General features: G+C 39.0%; 1 protein-coding gene across 1 annotated transcript in view; it reads right to left on the reverse strand.

Moving 5' to 3' along the window:
- GRIP1 (glutamate receptor interacting protein 1) overlaps positions 1 to 18,574 on the reverse strand; it is a 626,604-nt gene that overhangs the window by 22,543 nt on the left and 585,487 nt on the right. The window contains exons 19-21 of the mRNA XM_023520629.1: positions 8,098 to 8,254; positions 7,171 to 7,282; positions 2,583 to 2,816 (exon numbers count right to left, since the gene is read on the reverse strand). Coding sequence (XP_023376397.1) covers positions 2,583 to 2,816; positions 7,171 to 7,282; positions 8,098 to 8,254 — 503 coding nt within the window. The remainder of the gene's footprint in view (positions 1 to 2,582; positions 2,817 to 7,170; positions 7,283 to 8,097; positions 8,255 to 18,574) is intronic.

Here is an 18,574-nt window from a genome sequence, read left to right on the forward strand (position 1 = left end):
ACCATCTCTCCTCTCAAGCACTTCAGAATTGTAGAGTGTGTTTAACAAACATGTGAATGGCTTATCAGAGGAACTGAATTCACTTAAAAAAGAAAAGATACTTGAGGTGTGAACAAAAACCACTCCAAGAATTCCATATTGTAAGGCTGCAAGTTCCTCAGCTACATTTTTACCTAACTAGATCACTTTAAGGTATCTTAAAATGCTCATGACATCATTTACTTTTGAAAGTCTTATTTTGTTTGGGATCAGTTCAGATGAAGAGTAAAGCTATGTGGGAAATGCACTTATTGCACCATGGAGGGGAAATGGCTGAGGTGAAGGAAAAAAGAAGCATCCCATTTATTATGTCAAGTTGGTCCATCCCTGTCTGTGATCTTCTGGCCTCCCAATTCACACAATGCCACTCAAATGTTCCGACTGGTCCATGCCCTGCCCCTCATTGTGCTATTAAGTAGACGATGCCCTCCCCCTACTTTTTTTTAACAAGGTCTACTTTCAGCACAGTCACTTTGTTTTTAAACCTTAGCTACAATTTCCACAGCCAATTCACCATCATTATCTGTGCTAAATGCTTTCAGTGCAGGAGGGAAAGGAGGACAGGTCTTTTGTATTGCTGGGCTATCAATAATTTCCCTTTGAGGAGACTGCTTTACTCCAGAAAGAAAAAAATGACTCTATTTCATGCTTGCTATTTCCCTGTCCTATAGATGGGGATAATAAATATCTGCTAAGAAGAGCTATTGTGAAGACTAAAAATTGAAAGAATATAGCACATAGTAAGCACTCCATACATTTTAGTGTACTTCTCCTTTGCCAAGGGAGGGTGGATTATCCAGCACCTCTCCTTTGCCTGGGCAGTTGAGTTTTAGAAAAGAGGATAAGGCGGAGTTCCCAGATGCCTGAGGGAATCGGGAGAGGCCACCCTCTTCCTGGCACAGTAAAATTAGCATTGACTATGAGGCTTCTGCCATTTAATCACCAAGGAAGTCCTTACAGCCTCCTGATGGTGTTTGCCCATTAGCATATCAGGACATGGAGAGGGGGTGAAGGCTGGTGTTTACCAAACAGACACACATCAATTCAGAGTAACTAGATAAACAAGCTAATTTGTGGTACAGGACTAAACCTAGGTCTTCACCCTAAAATGTCAGAAACTTCTTTGCTTTTCTTTAAAGTCTGTAATTCCTCTTAATGTAATTCCTCCAATCCAAGGCTCTGGTCATGTTGGAATATTTACATTCCTTCAGAACACCACAATCTTTGATATCTCTTTGTACATGCTTCTCTCTGTGCTTGGAATGCCTTCCCATCCTCTACTCTCCTGCAGTCAATACCTGCTTCTAGGAAGCCCTTTCTGTTCCTCCATAGTGGGTAGGGTCCACCCTCTGTCTGCAAAGGCATCTTAGTCTTGCCTCTATTATTGTCCTTATCGCACCAACTTCCCACTGTTTCCCAGACTGTATCCTCATTAGGCCATGTGTGCTCCCTGGGGATTCATAAAACATGCTTTAAGTGAACGAATGCAGAGTATATGTATTAAATGAACAAATGAATGAGTGATAAAAAAATGAACCCAGGATTGGAACTAAAGTTCAGAACCTGAATTCCCACACTATCCTTTCTTTCCCGGTGTACTTTGTCAGCTGTAAAACAAATAAATAGTTTTAATAGGTGGTTAGGAAACTGAAGTCAATGGAGGAAAAAGAAAGTAGTGGCCCATCACCTCCTCTCAATGCAACATTTATTTGCTCGTCTGTGTAAGACAACTAATCTCTAGTTAATAGATTATTAACTATAGGGAGGTTCTTGGCTCTCAAGAAAGCTGAGTGAGATTGTTACTAACCTTATGTATGACAACAACAACAAAAGCATTAGCTCTACAATAAGAAAATCTGAGACACCTCCCTACCACTGCTCTCTTTGGCCCAGGCTTCCACAAACACTGTCTCTTACATTTGCCTGTTTAAACTCTGCCAACAACTCAAATTCAGCTCTGTGTACAGGCATGGGTTTTCTTCCACGAAGTAAAGCGAGGCAACTTTCGTAGCAGAGAGGGAACATAACCAGGGCTCACTCTTTCCTGACCCAAGACTTCTAAATTTATGTCTCAAGGAGAACTTTATGTCCCCTGAATGATATAACCATCTACTGATGATAAGTCTGTAATTAAGGTTTAAGCTTTCCCACATTACACCTGAAACCCCTTTTCAGAGAAGCTGTGAGTATATGACATTTGGGAGATCCTTCCCTCCCTCCCAATGAAGCTGGGACGACAGACCAATTCATCAAAGCTCCGTGTGGCTCTGGAGCCTCAAACTTTTGCAAGAAGATTTTGGCTACAAATAAATCTTTGATAAATTCATTTCTTGAAAGCCAATTTTCTCTGTTTTACAGGATAACCTCTCAAAGGTCATATTTTGAGAACAGTCAAGTCCCTGAGATGATCTGCCTTTAAGCTCTGGCTTTTCTCCTTGGCCGAGCTCATAAGAGAACATCACTGTCAAGCTTGCATCGGCCCTCAGGCTGTGCACAGTGGCTACTAAATGTGACTCTAAGGAGAGAGAAGAAAGCATCCTGACCTTGTGCAGCTCCACAGGAGTTGGGGACATGATCTCCTTTATTTCTTGTTTCATTTTCCTCAGGGTCACAGACTTCCTGCCCACATCTGAGGGCAGCGTGTTGCTTCGAGTCGTTTGGCTGTAGTGTGGCCGTGAGCTGCTCCGTTCCTGGAAGCTGGCCTGTCGCCCCAGCTGACTGCGAGGTGTCGGGGCCTCATGGTTCAAACTCATCGTGCTGCCCGACATGATTGTTGCCTGTGGCATTGACAATTTTCAGAAACAATTAAGCCATGGACTAAGGAAAGGGGTTGGCTGCTCAACATTAAGCATATTTCTCCTTCTGCTCAGTCAAAATACAGTCTTCAGGGCATAACCAAAGACTGGAGAATGGATACACTCACTAAACTATGAAAGTCTGGGAAAATGCTTTGCAAGCGCCATTTATAATGCACATCTCAAATCCAATTTAAAGTACTTAAGCCGTTGAGTTTATTTAATCAAATACCACCCCTGGCAGTTCTGAGGCAAATTGAAAAGCTCTAACATTTGCTTACTGTAAACTACGTTTTAAGTATTAGCTTTCCACCAGTGGGCTCTACAGATGGGATTCATCAGGCAACCTTCAATAGACCTTACAGAAATGAACTAAGAATTTCTCACAGGGGACCAGGCGGTCTCTATTTACAATGCTGCCTCTAGCGTCACCTGGAGGTAACAATGGGCTGAAACGGGGCTACTGATAACAAAGGCAAGGGCTTCTGCCTGATGCTGTTTGCATAGCACTGGTGTACAGTCTTTCCTTTGGCCACGGGGCCCTGCCCCACAAGCTTGTAGACCAGCTAGGTCTCTATATCATTTGGGGAGGTCAATGTTTTTTAGAAATGGCCTTTGTGGAAGATCCTGAGAGAGATTCAAGAATAATCACTTATTAAGCTCCTGGGTTGAGCACCTTGCTCAAAATCTGTGAGACCTGGATTGGATTTTACCAGTGAATTGGGATGTTTGTTCAGTTTCAAATATGTTCTCTGCATAACACACAAGGAGTGGCAAGACTGGGTCCCAAATGTGACTGAGTCTCAGCAGTGGAGCAAAAAGAGCATTTGAAACCAATGCCACGTTGGCTTTATTCATTTCTCACGTTAGAGGATGCGGAAATTCTGAAAATATGCCTGTACTCCTCATTGTGATGATCATCTAAAAGTAAACTAGCATTGGTGAATCTGCCTGAAATCATGGGAACAGAAAACAGGTTCCGTACGCTCTGTTACTGGCTACAACATGAACTCGTGGTTTATATTAATACCAATGCTATAAGTAACAGAAGTGTAATTTGTTGAGTCCTTTGAATGCATTCATCCATTTAAGCCTCACAGCAACTTTATGAAATAGGCACTATTATTCCTCCTAATTTACAGGTGAGGAAACTGAGGCACAAAGAGGCTGACTTACCCAAGGTCACACAAGTAGTAAATGAGACATGCACATATATGTATGTATGTATGTATGTATGTAGAATATCATTTAATACTTACAATAACTCTGTATGGGAGGTAGTTATACTTCCGCATTTCGGTTAAGGAAGGGGATGCCTGGATAAGTGAAACAACTTGCCCAAGAGTCTAGGATTGCAACATTACCAATCTGACTCTAGAACCCTATTCTTGAACTACCAGGCTATACTGCTTCTCAGTCAAATCTTAAGTCAAAACATATAAAACTGACATTTTTAGTATTTTAAAAAACCCTAATATTTATACCAATGTAAGTTATCCATATTGTGGTTTATTTCCCCTTTTACAATTGAAACCTTTCAGTTACTAGCTTTGTTGGTATCATGGGACATCCTTCTATTTTATGATGCTTAACTCACACATATCCATTTCTTTGTTTTATCTACAGTAACTGACAGCACCCAATGATTGTTTTCTGCTGTAGTGACCATCTACCTACTATTTTTTCCTACTTAGACTAGTTATTTGCTTTGTTAACATCTATTTTTTTTAATTTTCATTTTTCATGAGACCAGCTGGAAACACGTTGGAAGTAAAATACTTAATCAGTGCAACTGGGAGACAGCAATTCTGCTTTGATAAACCTTATCCACTAGCGAAGTTACAAACCAATCGAGAAAGGGTTCTAATGGAAGCAATGATATATTATCAAAAGGTCTTTAGTTCAAGTTTTCAACAAATCGCTTGATTGCTTTGTTTAAAATGAACTTCAATTGAATTAGTGATATCTTTGAAAGAATATAAAAATTAAAACACAAACATAGAAAACTACAATAAAAAGTTAAAAAATATAAATTATCTAGGATTTGTTTTGGCTCCAAGAGTATCTATTGCCTGTTTTTATTTTGCACAATTTATAATTTACAATTATAATTTTCTTTTTCTAAATTATCAGTGAGATAATTGATATGCATATAACCTAGAAGAGGTATGTTCAAGAGTTCTCTGACATTTAAACCTTTCTATATTAAAAATACAATGGTAAAGGCAGGGTTCATTAATCAAACAAATGCCAAAAATAATAACAATTCATTTCTACTGAATATTTATTAAGTGCCATGTTCTGTGTTAAGTGCTATATAAGCATTAGCTCATTATAACCCCACATTTTAAAGGAGATACATGATAAGAGATATTAAGTAACTTGTCCAAAGTCTTAGTTAGAATTTTTCTCTTTTGTTAAACTATACATTTTTCAGTGCTTAAGTTGCACCTAAATTATTGCTAACAATGGGGAAATGACTAGTATAATTTTCACTTTCATTTTGATTGTAGTCATTTTTCATCTCAGCTAATCTTCTACATTTATTACAGTAATAGTACACTTTAACTTTGAGTACTGGATGTAAATTTCATATGCAGGAACATAGCTCAAATAATATCTTTTGCATAGTAGCATTTGCAATCAAGGAATCAGAATTCATTTAAACTAATAAATAACATTCTTTGTGATGAAAGCGTAAATAAGACTCTATAGATTTGCCAATCATTCTTACTTGAGGACTTTAATTTTTCTTTGGCTTACAAATTCAACCCATTTCCTTTCTGGATTTATAAGTTCAAGGGCCACACGTGTTTGAAGCTACGTTAGAAAAGATTTATAGAATGTTGCAACATAACTTTTATGCTGACGGATGTTATTTTCATTAGACAACTCAATTTCTGGGTGAAAACACAACGTTGCTGTACTACTTTTTACATCATTTTCGTTTTACATAATATAAAAGAAGCTATTAGAAGAATAGCCGCTTCTTCAAAAGACAAGTATCAAAATATGAAGTGAAAAGGCATATCAGCCATATATGCTTTCAGAAGCAAAAGTATGCTCAAGATTTGTGAACTGAGCTCATTCTTCAGTTTGGTTCCCTTTTGCTGGACATTGTACATACAGGAAGTGGTAAAAGTTTAAATAAGCTAGCCGATACTTAAGTATTCTACACTTTTTTTAAAGTTGCGTAAAAAGGAATCGATTGCTGCCATCTTAATTTATTCAAGTTTTATAAGATTATCCATCTCCAGGTCCTTTACCTGTGCTCTGAAGCTGAAATTCATGCCAGGTAATACCATGATGTTTACGAATTCAAACTAATATTTTTCTTTATTATTCTCTTTGCAGAGTCACAAACATCAGAATCACACAAAATATCCACACATGCAATTGAGAAGCAACATAATATAAAGATGAGTAATCATTTTAGAATTGCAAGAGTTCCACCCAGTTATGCCATTCACATTCCTTAAGGTGACTTGGGGACCTCATATGACATCAAAATAAAAATGAGACTTGTGCCACTTTATTTTTTACAGCTCAGAAAATTTAAAAGAACATAAAAGGAAACAGTCCAGGACTTCCCAGACCAAAGAGTGAACACTGTCAGCAAATTCATGGCTCTGATTAAAGAACTCACTAGGAGTTCAGCTATCACACTCCATCTCACAGTGACTCTTCAAGTACACACTTAGGTAATATGGAATCAGGATCTGAAATTAACAGCAAAGTAATGTGTAACATTTTGGCTGTTTAACCCACAGACTGGCCTTTTGCACCAGCTGCATTGTCATCTATTTTAAAGAGCAAAGCGAAACAAAGTAAAATTTCCTCTTATGTTCCTCTTCACGATCAAATTAATTTCTATACCAGGTACAAATGAAAACATGCCAAAGGAACCTTTCTAAAGCAACTAAGGGAATGAGATGCACCACTGTTGTGGGACTTAGCTGGCTCCTTAGCGATTTGGTGGCAAACAGGTACAGTCAGGGTTAGCAGGGAGCAATGGCAAAAGCCACAAGTCAGTCAGCTCGGGGTGGGGTGAAAATGGGGAAATAAATACTTTCAACTGCATTGAATCAAATTAAATTGCTGTCCAGAAGGCAAGGGGGCAGGGGAGGCAGCTTCACAAGCAAAAATATAAACATAAAGGGTAGCTACCAAGAGAGTCATGTTTCTCAAAGACACACGCCTGTCAGCTTTCTCCTGTGGAAAGGGGTTAAAGCTTTTAAATGAACTGGTGTGATAAATGCAAACTCAAAAGGACAAAAAAAAAAAAAAAAAAAATGAATGTAGAAACAATCAAAGTAAATAGCAAGTCTGAAGCTACCTCAAGTTCTCGCAAAATCCCTGATTGTCCACAGGTCTCTAAATCCTCCAGCGCTTGCGACCAGAAGTTCTCCTCTTGCTCGACTTCTGTACTGTCAGGAGCTCCTGTAAAACTGTCACCAAAAAGCACGGTCTTGGTTAAGAATAATTTTTTTTTCTTTATCCAGAATCTCCTTCATCTCACACAAAAAATAGAGATTCGTTTTGGATCTGGTTTTCTTCCAACTGTGGTCTCCAAGTAAGGCCGGCTCCAATGTAAGGATGCTTTTGGAAAAGTGAAGTGTGTTGAAGAATCAAGGGAAGGACGATGGTCTTAGGAAAATTGAATTTCAGAGTACTAGCGGCTACTGCTGAATGAGCAGCATCAACGTGGCGTTTGTGCGGGAATACCTTTCAGCTACCAGGGGGCAAGAGAAATCAAACTTTTCCCTAAGAGAGAAAAAATGTATTTTCTTCGTCCTATTATAAACATCAGTATAGATCAATTAAGTGCTATTGCTTTTTATAAATTTCCTTGAAATATTTTAAGGAACAAAATGCTGAAATAGATCTCTTAGTTAAAAACACGTAGCCTAGACGTATCTTTTATTTTACTTTTTTATGTAAATTGGTGTGAAACTACCTTTCAAATGAAAGGAGAGGGCACTAGCCAAAGAGTGAGGACACAGTTTTTAGATGCGGATATTCTCCGTATGCTACTGTTGTTTCCATTAGGGGACACTTAGCCCTTTCCAATCTGTGTGGTGGTGCCCAGGCTCCCGCTGGGCAGGCACGAGCTTCGGAATCCTGTCATGCAGCCAGCGTGGGTGATTACAGCAGCTTCAAGAAGCCAATGGGAGCGATATGTGCTACTGGACACACAGGTTTAGATCTGGCCCAAAAGACAGCTTACCCATTGGGGCGGGGCCACAGTTGATTAGAAACTTACCCACTGACTGTGGACCGGTCCCAGTCTTCACTGCTCAGCCCCACATCTGGGTAAGTCTGGCTTCGAGGCTTAGCAACTGGGGACAAGCTGCCTCTCTGTTTTGAATTCCTCCAGTCATAGGTGTTGAAGTTGTATCCCGAGGCCTGAAAGCCAGCGCCTGAAACAAATAACAAGGCGTTATATTCTGTTTCCGAGAATGCCGAAACGATGTTTGTTTAGTAACTTGTCTTTTCCTGTGGTTTCCATTAGTTTGTTCAAGGGGGCTGACTTTAACTGAATTTGGGATCGTAAAAGCCATCGAGATAATACTGGTCTTACATTCAAAACTCATCTACACATATAATCCCAATCGATTTTAACAGCAACCCCAGGGAAGACCTTTAGACCTAAGCAGGAGGAGCCGTGCACTGGGCCTGTGCTTTCTATGGCTCCTGTCCTGCTCTGTCTAGGCAAGAAATCTATTGGTCCGGGGGTGTGTGCCCAGCAGACGTGTATCCAACCCTTTTTAGAGCAAGTTTCAGAACGTCAGAATCCTGAATTTCCTGCCCAGACAGCCCTGTGTCCACCTCCGAGCTGTGTGAGGGCTTCTTACTCAAGTGTGTTCTTTTGAGAGTGGAATTTGCCATCAGATGTGGGTTCCAGGCCTCAGAAGTGGCCAAGGGGCTGCTCGTTGCAGGGGTGTGCACAGAGCTCGGATACGCGAGCTGGGAGACATAAATGTTAGAGATGGAACTAAAGATTACTTAATTCGATGAGAAGTGACATTGTTAGCATGTAGAGGGGTTGAACAACGACAATAGCAAACACATAGTGGGTCCTTATTATGCACGCGGAACTTCATTAAGTGCTTTATTTGTAAGCCTTATTTACTCTTCCTTTCTTTGAAGGTAGCTCCTATTATTATTTTCATTTTACAGATGAGGATCCTAAAGGCTTAGAACAGTGGTTTGAGTACTTTGGGGTACCTGCGAACTTTCCTGGGGTTTCCAGTCATAAATTTAGGAGAATGCGTTTTCAGATCCTCAAGTTCCACACGCACATCTTCCCCAGACCAACCTGGCCGAGAAAGTACCAGGAGTCTGAGATCTGTCAGTTCTCCCTCTCACTTCTGCTTTCACAATTATTTTCTGCCACATTACAAATGAATGACATTTCTTATCCATGTCCAACATTTGAAAAACATTAAAAAATTCCCAAGTGCCAAACCAAGGGATAGTTTGGGAAGGCTTGGTTCCTGGGGGAGGTTTTTTTGGGGGTTGGGGTTTTTTTTCACCTGGTAGGGGCTTCCTGGCAGGGTTTTTCCCTTTTTTCCTCTTTTTTCCCTTCCTTTTTTGCTTTTCGGATTTGGATTTCGGAGTTTTTGGAGGTTGGGCCTTTTTTTTTTTTTTTTTGGTTTGCAACTTGAGGCTTGCTTTCTTTCTTGCCGGGTTTTTAGGGTTGTTTGGTTTTAGGGGGGGGCGGTTGGGGATTATTTTTGGCATTTGGTTTCCTTATTGGCGTTTTTTTCCAATTTTGGGTTGGTTTTTTGGTTTCTTTTTTTGCCAAAAAAATTTATTTAAAGCGTATTGACAACAAACGAAATTCTAGTTTTTGCAAGTATTTAAATATTGGTAGAAAAAAATTTAGATGACAACTTTAAATGTGTGATGGGGTATGCAGTTTCCCAAAATTCTTTTGAGGGTTTCAAATGGGAGAGCAGGGCCGTGTTGCAGGTTTGACTCTATTGTTTGTGTGTAACCACCATACACAGCTCCATCCACCTCTGCAGGTTGGACCCATTGTGTGTGTTTGTGTGTGTGTGTGTGTTTACATGTGTGTACTGGGTTGCAATATAACATTTATTTCTAATGGTGTTTAAAAACACTTAATATAGCAAACAGGCATAGGCCCCCATTTTCACATACAATTAAATGACTGGAACATGTAAGATGACTGTCTCCATGGCACCGCTACTTTGTCTTCCTCATTCTCATTCCCTCCACTTGTTAGATCTTATAGCATTATTGGATCTTGAAATTATAGCCTTGAAATTATTTACAGCCCAGAGAAAGCAGGAGTATCAAGGATTATGCTCTGATCAAAAGGATTTGATCTCAAGAACGCAGGGAAATGCTCACAGCTACAGGATGGAAATATTCTATGAATCTTCTGCTTTAGGAAACCAAGGATTAGAAGTCTTTGGAGCAGAGGAAATATTTACAATTCAATATCACATTTTCTTTCCTGGATAACTGCAGGAGTGTGGCTAGCCATTCGGGAAGAAGTCTGGTGTGATGAATGTGCAGTTTTCTGTCAAAAATGGTGAATTAAGGGAACACACACGAGTCTCTTCTGAAGGGGAGTGAAGGGGACATACTGTGTCTCTCAAGATCTTAGTTTCCTATTTATAAAATAGGTATAGTAGGGAAAGAGGAAAGCCTCAGCATTATTAATTCAGTAAACATTCGAGTGCCTCTGTACTATATGAGATGCTGAAATACAAAGCTAATAAAATTATATTCCTGTTCTTAAAAACTTGCATGGTTTAATACATGTATGGGATGAAGGGAAGAAGATAGTCATAGAAAGTGAGAGTTCTGATAGCATGAGAGAAGGGCTATCCTTTTAGTCTGTACACACTGACATGGAAAAACAAGACACCTGTTAGGGGTCAGAATGTGGGTTGTGAAAGGTGCCAAAGGAGGGGTGACATGTAAGCTTGGAGTCAGAAGATAAGCTGGCCTTTACTTGTACAGGTATTGGGTAAGACGGTGCAGGCCCAGCAGGGGGACCTGTGAAGGCGCCTTAAGGGTGAAACCCGCTCCCTGTCGTCATGTGCCATCAGTGGGTTTCTGCTTCACTCCCAAGGGAGCAGCACTCCAGGAATATGCTGGTCCCTTGTACTACCTGTACTATTTATTCCTCCCCATAGGAGGAACAGTGATTGACCTAATTGTTGAGTTTTGGGAAAAGAACACTGGGCTTATACAGGTGGCCCCTTCTTGGCTTTCTCTGGATTCATTCTGTCCCACTGTTGCTGCACGGTGTGACAAGTAAAGCTGGGTCCCACTCATGTGGCTCTCTTGCAGTGGGGAGACCAACATTGTGCAAAGTTAGCTGTGGCTTACCAAAACATCCAGTTTTTCCTCCTTATCCTTAGTATATACTAGTTTGGGGGGTGGACATATTACTCCTCAAGATAAGACAAAATCTCCTAGCCTTTCTTGAAGTTAAGTGTTAACTATATAAAAAAATTCTGGTCTTATGCTGAGTGAAATAAGTCAGACAGAGAAAGATAAATACCATCTAATTTCACTTATATGCAGAATTTAAGGAACAAAAAGAACAAACGAATCAAAAACAGACTCACAAATATAGTGGACAATTTGGTGTTAGACAGAGGGGAGGGAGGCTTGGGGGGCTGGGGGAATGGGGTGAAGGGTTAAAGAAGTACAAATTAGTAGTTGATAGATGGTCACTGGGATGGGGAGCATGGCAGAGTTAGCATTAATATGATGGCTAGGTGGAGGGTCAGGGGAGGGAGGGAGCAATTGAGGGGACTATTTTATGAACTATATAGATGTCTAAGCAATGTACTGTATACTCGAAACTAATTTAAATAAATAAATTAAAAAAATAAGAAAAATTCTGGTCAATGGTCTGTCAATGAAACTTTTGGAAGGCACCTTACAACTCTCTTTTTTGCTGCCTGGAATGTAGATGAAATATCTGGAGCCACAGTAACTATTTTAGACCATGTGATATGCCCTTGGACCAAACCCTAAGGATGGAAGCCAAGAGATAAGCATAGTAGAGAATAAATATTTAAGAGCATGGGTCCCTTATGATGCTGTGGAGTTTTATACCAGCTCTGAAATGCCTACTTCTTTATGATTTAAAACACTAATATTAGGATTTTAAGTTCTAGTCAGCTATACCAAATTCAACTGATATGCTGGATTACAGTTTACTTTGTAGATTTGACTTCTCTCTCATTTATGTCTCAATATCTAGACTTCGGTTGGGGTTAGGGAAGTAACGATCTTGATTCTGGCTGTACAGCCAATCTAGCTTTCCTAGCGCCCCCACCCCCCACCCCCCCGCCAAATCAGATAAAAAAAATGTTGATATTTTAATCCATAGCTTACTGCAATTTTTAGTTTTCAACTGCTTCAGAACTGATAAAGGAAAAGATGGATAAATCAAAATACCTACTGCTACCAAGGACCAAAGCTTGTTTAGAGAGCAGTGAGAAGTTCAAGATGTGTGGAATAAAAGGTATTGCAATGAAGTTTTAGAAGAGATTGATAAAGTCATTAATGATGAGATTACAAAGAACCCTGCGTTTTAAACTCAGGACCTCTGACTTTATCTTTTAACAAGAGAGAACCATCAAGAGAGTTTTTCTTAAAGGGAGTGGCAAAATTAGATTTAGTTTTTCAAGATCATTGATAATGTGGAGTAGTAAGATACTCAAAATAAGAAGATGAGTGAGACATAAGAGACCTTAAGTTATTAGGAAGGAGGAAGATGCCTGGGGCCTGATGACACCATGGGGCCACCTGTCTCCTCCAGGCTCTTTACTACAGCAGGAGAAAAAATACCCCTCTACCTTGTTTAAACACCCTCATTTGGATTTTCTTTTATATGTAGGGGAATTCAACTCCTAACTGATGCAGGTGGATGATACTATTGATTTAAAATAGGAAATATATGGTGGAAATTAAGTTCTGGGAAAGGCAAGCTGGTTGCCATAGCTGAGAAGTTAATAGGACCTAAGGAATATCCCTTTACACCAGGAATCAAGCTTAAAGCCATAGAAGAAAAGGAATAAATGAGGCAGCCCAGGTGCGAGAAAAATCAATTGCCAGAAATTCAGATTTTGTTTTTACTGAATGATGGTATAAGCACAGAAAATTAAACTGGAGGTCTGACGTTGGAAACTAGATTCTAAATTCAAAATTGATAAAAGAAACAAATTAAAAGACAAATAGTTTTTAAATTAAATTAAGTTTTATTTCCTAAATAGTTATTCTTTTTATTTAGAACTAAAAACCTTTTTCTTCTCTCCTCTTTCTTTTCTCTCCTTTTCTCCTTTCTTTCTCTTTTCTTTCTTGCTTTTCCTTCCTTCCTTCCCTCCTTTCCTCCTTCCCTCCCATCTAGGTTTTAATATCTGATCTTACACTTTGTATCATAATGTTAGGTATGTTATAGACTGAATTAGATCTCCTCCAAATTTCATATGTTGATGCTCTAACTTCCAATATGACTGTATTTGGAGACAGGGCCTATAAGGAGGTAATTAAGTTAAATGAGGTCATAAGGGTGGGACCGTAGTCCAATCTGATCAGTGTCCTTATAAGAAGAAATGTGGATACACACAAACACGAAGCACCAGGGCTGTGTACACACAGAGAAAAGGCCATGCGAGGACACAGCAAGAAGGCAAGAGAGATATTTAGGCCTCAGGAGAAACCAAACCTGCCAACGTCTTGATCTTGGACTTCTAGCTTCCTAAACAATGAGGAAATGAATTTTTGTTGTTTAATCCATCCAGTCTGTGGTATTCTGTCATAGCAGCCCACGTTAACTAATACAAGGTATAAGATTCTAGATTCCTTTCACTGAGAGCAATGTTAAGTTTTATTCATTTGCATAATGAAAAATAGGTCCTCACAACTGTACGTATTTCTAAAGGTTGATAGACTCTTGGTATAATTATTTTTACTTTTAGGGTCACTATACTGCAGATATTTCTAAAATTCTGATATTTTAATATTGTACTATTTGGTTTTTCTGGTACTACAATATTGTACAGATTAATATCTTCCACTTGTAGCTCTTAATTCACACTCAGCATGAATTTAGAAAAGTGAACTAAACAATGTTGGCTCATATTCATAAAGTCTGAAATCAGACTTTTTGGAATTCAATCTTCAACTCTACAATTTTGGAACTGTAGCTCCTGCCACAATTTTTGAAAGCTACTTTCAGTCTAGAAAAGCAAACCAGATAATTCCCTGTCAAATTTCTTTCCTAAAGACTCAATTTCATTAAGAATTAGAAAATCAAGTCTTACGTTTGTGTAACTATTTGTAATTGTTCTTGCCAAGAAATATTCAAGGTGTTTAGATAAGTCTGTGGTTTTAAAATGGCAGAATAGTTCTATCTTCTCTCAGAAAACACTTCAAAACAAAAAGGGATGAAACATAATAGAACATAAACTTCAAGTTTGGCAAAACTAGAATTTCAAACCATTATACATAAGGAAAGTTACCAAATTCTGTGAAAGTCAAGCGAAGTGGGGGGTGCTGGTAAGAAGCCAAGAGGAGACACCTATAGCCAGAGATTTCAAAGGGCCCAGTCCTCCAAAGCAGGGGTCATGGCATGAGGCAAAACAACAATGCTTTGTTTGAAATACTAGAATGGATTGCAGCGGCTGGAGGCAGGAAGTGCCCTGAACCTGGTTTGGCACTAGGGGAAATCTAGGGAGATGGGCTGAAAGATGACACCTACAGATGTGCTGCAGACAGCAGGCAGGCTGACAGAAAGGAATCCTGCATTGTTGGTAGCCTGGAACTGCTAATATCTGCTGGCTGTTCACAGCTACTGTGAACAGAGTAAGTTTTGCTAGCCTGGAACACAACTTGGGCTCTCATGTCTCAGAACCTCTTGCAAACTTCCAATTCAGGAAAATGTCATCTCATGCAAAGATAAGCAACAATTTAAAAGGGACTGGCAGAAAATGTATACCACGTTAATTAAAAAGAGAGAGAGAGAGAAGAAACAAAAACAAAGCAATAGCAGATGAAGGCTACTCATGAGAAAAAGGCTGCCATGGAACAAATAATAAATATAATCAAATATATCATCTCGAAATTTAAAAAATACAAACTGAAACCATCATCTCTATAAAATAAGAGCTCAAAGCAGAGATATGAGAACTCAAGGAAAATTGGTGAAGGCAAAACAATAGAAGGAGGTGAAATATAAGCTTGTAGAGATCAGAAAAGAAATGGCAGAGGGAAAAAACCTTCCTAAGGGGAAGAATACTGCTAAGTCTCTTGCTCTGTGCTACTCTCTGTATGTACTATGTTGTGTTCCTCAACTACGTGAAAGGACAGTTGGACTCTGTATGTGTTGGTGTCTTTTGTCAGTTACCATCATATTTATGAGAACTACAAGGAAGCATGGGAACAAATGAGTCATGCATGCAATTCAAGTCATAAACAGAATGACAGCGAAGGACAACAAAATAAAGTTAATTAAATTAAAAGCAAAAACTTATTTTTAAAAACCGGAGTGGAACTAAAAAATAAATGCAAAAGTCAGTTTGTTGGGGGAAAAATACTAAATAAAAATAAACCAGTACCAATATAATCACGGGAAAAGAGAATAAAAACACAAATACACAAATAAGGAACAATATTGGGGATATAATTATAGAAACCTAGAAAACAAAAATTCAAATAAGAGCTTAATTATATGCAAATACATTTGAAAACCCGGATAAAATAGATTTTTTTTTTTTCCTTGAGAGAATACAATTGATCGAAATGACCTCAGAAAAGATCCAGCAACCCTACTGGGTTTCCATCCAAAGGAAAATTGGTATCTCCAAGAGATATCTTTATTGCCATTGCAGTATTATTTATAATAGCCAAGATATGGAAACAACCTACATGTTGACAGGTGAATGGATAAAAATGTGATACATATACCTGTATACACACACACACACACACACACACACATATATATGTGTGTGTGTGTATACCTGTATACATATATCTGTATATATACACACACACACACACACACACACACACATACACATATATATGATGGAAAATTATTTAGCCATAAATAAGGAAATCCTGTCATTTACAACAACAGGGATGAACCCAGAAGACAATATACTAAGTGAAATAAGCCAGAGAGAGGAAGACAAAGACTACATGAGCTCACTTACATATGGAACCAAAAAACAAAGTCAAACTCATAGGAACAGAGAGTAGAATGTGGTTATCAGGGACTAGGGAATGGGAGAAATAAAGAGATGTTGGTCTAAAGGTACAAACTTTCATAGATGAGTAAGTTCTAGGGATCTAACGTACAGCATGGCGACTATAGTTAATAATACTGTATTGTATTGACCTTTGCTTAGAAAGCAAATCTTGTCTTACATACACACATACACATAAATGGTAACTATGTGAGGTGACAGATGTGTCAATTAACTCAATGGCAATAATCATTTCACAATATGTATGTATATCAAATCATCGCATTACACACTTTAAATATTACAACTTTATTCGTCAATTATACCTCAATAAAGCTGAAAAAATGAGCTCAAAAGAGAGAAATACCTAAAAATTGTGATAGGACAAGACGAAACATAGCTACTTGAATTGAGAGTCAAGAATTGCAGACATCACAAAATGCTCACTGTCCATGAGAATGACCGAGTCCAGGTACCACAAATTTGTAAGTCTCCTCTTACATTGATTGACCTTTGCTAAAGCCAAGGAAAGCAATCAAAGTGTTTTCTTAGAGTTAGAAGGCAGAATAAATAAGATACGGGGGCCAAAAGCATATGATTTTGACAAGGCAGATGGGCATACATATAGAGAATGGAAACTGAAAGAAGTTGACCCAGAGGCAGACTAGAAGTTTGCACCCTAGAGCTACACAGTAAAATTGAGAGTCATCCCGTTGTGAGACTTCTCTGAGCACATGCCTTCTTTCTCTACCAGCTTTGATCACTTCATCCATTTCCCCTTTTCACTGATTAAGTAACACTTCACACCAGAGGTTAATTGCCTGGCTCTTCAGCTGGGTAACCTCTTCCATGAGAATAAGTTTGATGTTTCTTTTCCAACATGGTATGCCCAGTGTATACTGGCCTTATATTGTGCCAGCCATTACATATTTGCTGAATGAATGAGTAAATGGGGAAAGCTTGACATTTTTCGACAAGAAGCAGAGAACAATAAGAAATATGGCTGCAGAGACATCAATTCTTGGCTCAAGGAGGTGCAATATCCCCATAGGAATGGGGCAACTATTCAAGACTTAAAGGTGCAGTGAGAATGTGCAAAGTCTGCTTGGGAAATGGTAGTGCATCTGCTGAGAGGCTGGAGGGACAGGTTGGAGAGAGAATCTACATTTCACGACGTGATAGTTAATAGGAAAAAAGGATGGTTCTACACCTGGCTTTTAAAAAGTCAACTTCACAAGCACAATCTGGAGCAATCTGGTTTAACTCAATATTACAAGTAAAGGAATTAAACCAGACTTTGAGATCTTGGTAAACAATAAGCTCACAATGCATGACAGACAGGATGTGACCATCAAAATAATTATGTTGAGATAGGCTGCATCGATAGGTTCTACAATCTTCAATGATGAAGGTGACAGGCTTGAACTGCTCTGGGCTGTCAGGCTCTTGTATGACTTTCCTTTATGAGTACACTTTAATAAGCAGAGTTAAATTTGAACATATTCAGAAGAGAGGCCCCCAAGGATGATAAAGATATTCAAAAGTAAGTTATGCGAAGAACAGTTAAAGCAACTGGGGCTATTTTGCTTAGAGAAGGAAAGACTCAAAAGAGACATGACAGCTGTTTGAGGATCTGAAGGACTGTCAAATGGAAGAGACTTTAGTAGTTCAACCTTGAGGGTGTAGACCTGGCACTAACAGGCAGAAGCTTCAGGCAGATGGATTTCTGCTCAATACGAGTGAGGACTTTGAGCTGCCAGAACTACATTCATGGCGATGGAAGAGCTGCCTCAGCAGTCAGGGAGCAACCTGTCACTGCAGGCACTCCAGCCCACGCAGCGTGACTGCGTGCAGTGAGGCTGGACATGGCATCAAGGGCTGCACTGGATGTCAGACTAGCTGACTTCTAAATTCTCTCAACATGGAAATCCTGTGATCAACCAGCCTTTTGACAGACATGTTCGTTAAGACGATCACTTGAGATTAGTTTTGTGAAAGTGCTTTGTAGACATGGAAGTGTTTTACAAATATATGGTACTGGTATTCTTTCCTCATCACCTTGGGAGACTTCGATTGATTGCCATTTTCTCTACTTTAATCTCCCTTCAACCTCATAAAGATTTCTAACTTATAAATGCCAAATTTAATGTTATGACCACTATTCCCTATCTAGGTCTTCAAATTTTCAAAATGCTTCCTAAATAATAAATGATTCTTCATTTTTTCACTATTTAGTATGCTGATTGTGGTCCTGATTCTATGGTGCAAAGGGATGGAGTAGCTAAGTTCTCACATGCCACCTGATGGGGAAGGTTTCAGTAAGATTAATAGCATCTTCACAAAAATCTGTATATCAAAAAAAGTCTCCACATTAATAAACAATAAATAAGCGAGCACATTAATAAATAAACATCAGAGACTACGTTGATAAAATTTGATCTATGTTCTTTATCCACAGTGACCTCTGGTGGCCCAACCAACTCTCAGGCAATG

The sequence above is a fragment of the Pteropus vampyrus genome, unplaced genomic scaffold, assembly GCF_000151845.1.
Source record: "Pteropus vampyrus isolate Shadow unplaced genomic scaffold, Pvam_2.0 Scaffold9, whole genome shotgun sequence".
Lineage (NCBI taxonomy): Eukaryota > Metazoa > Chordata > Mammalia > Chiroptera > Pteropodidae > Pteropus > Pteropus vampyrus.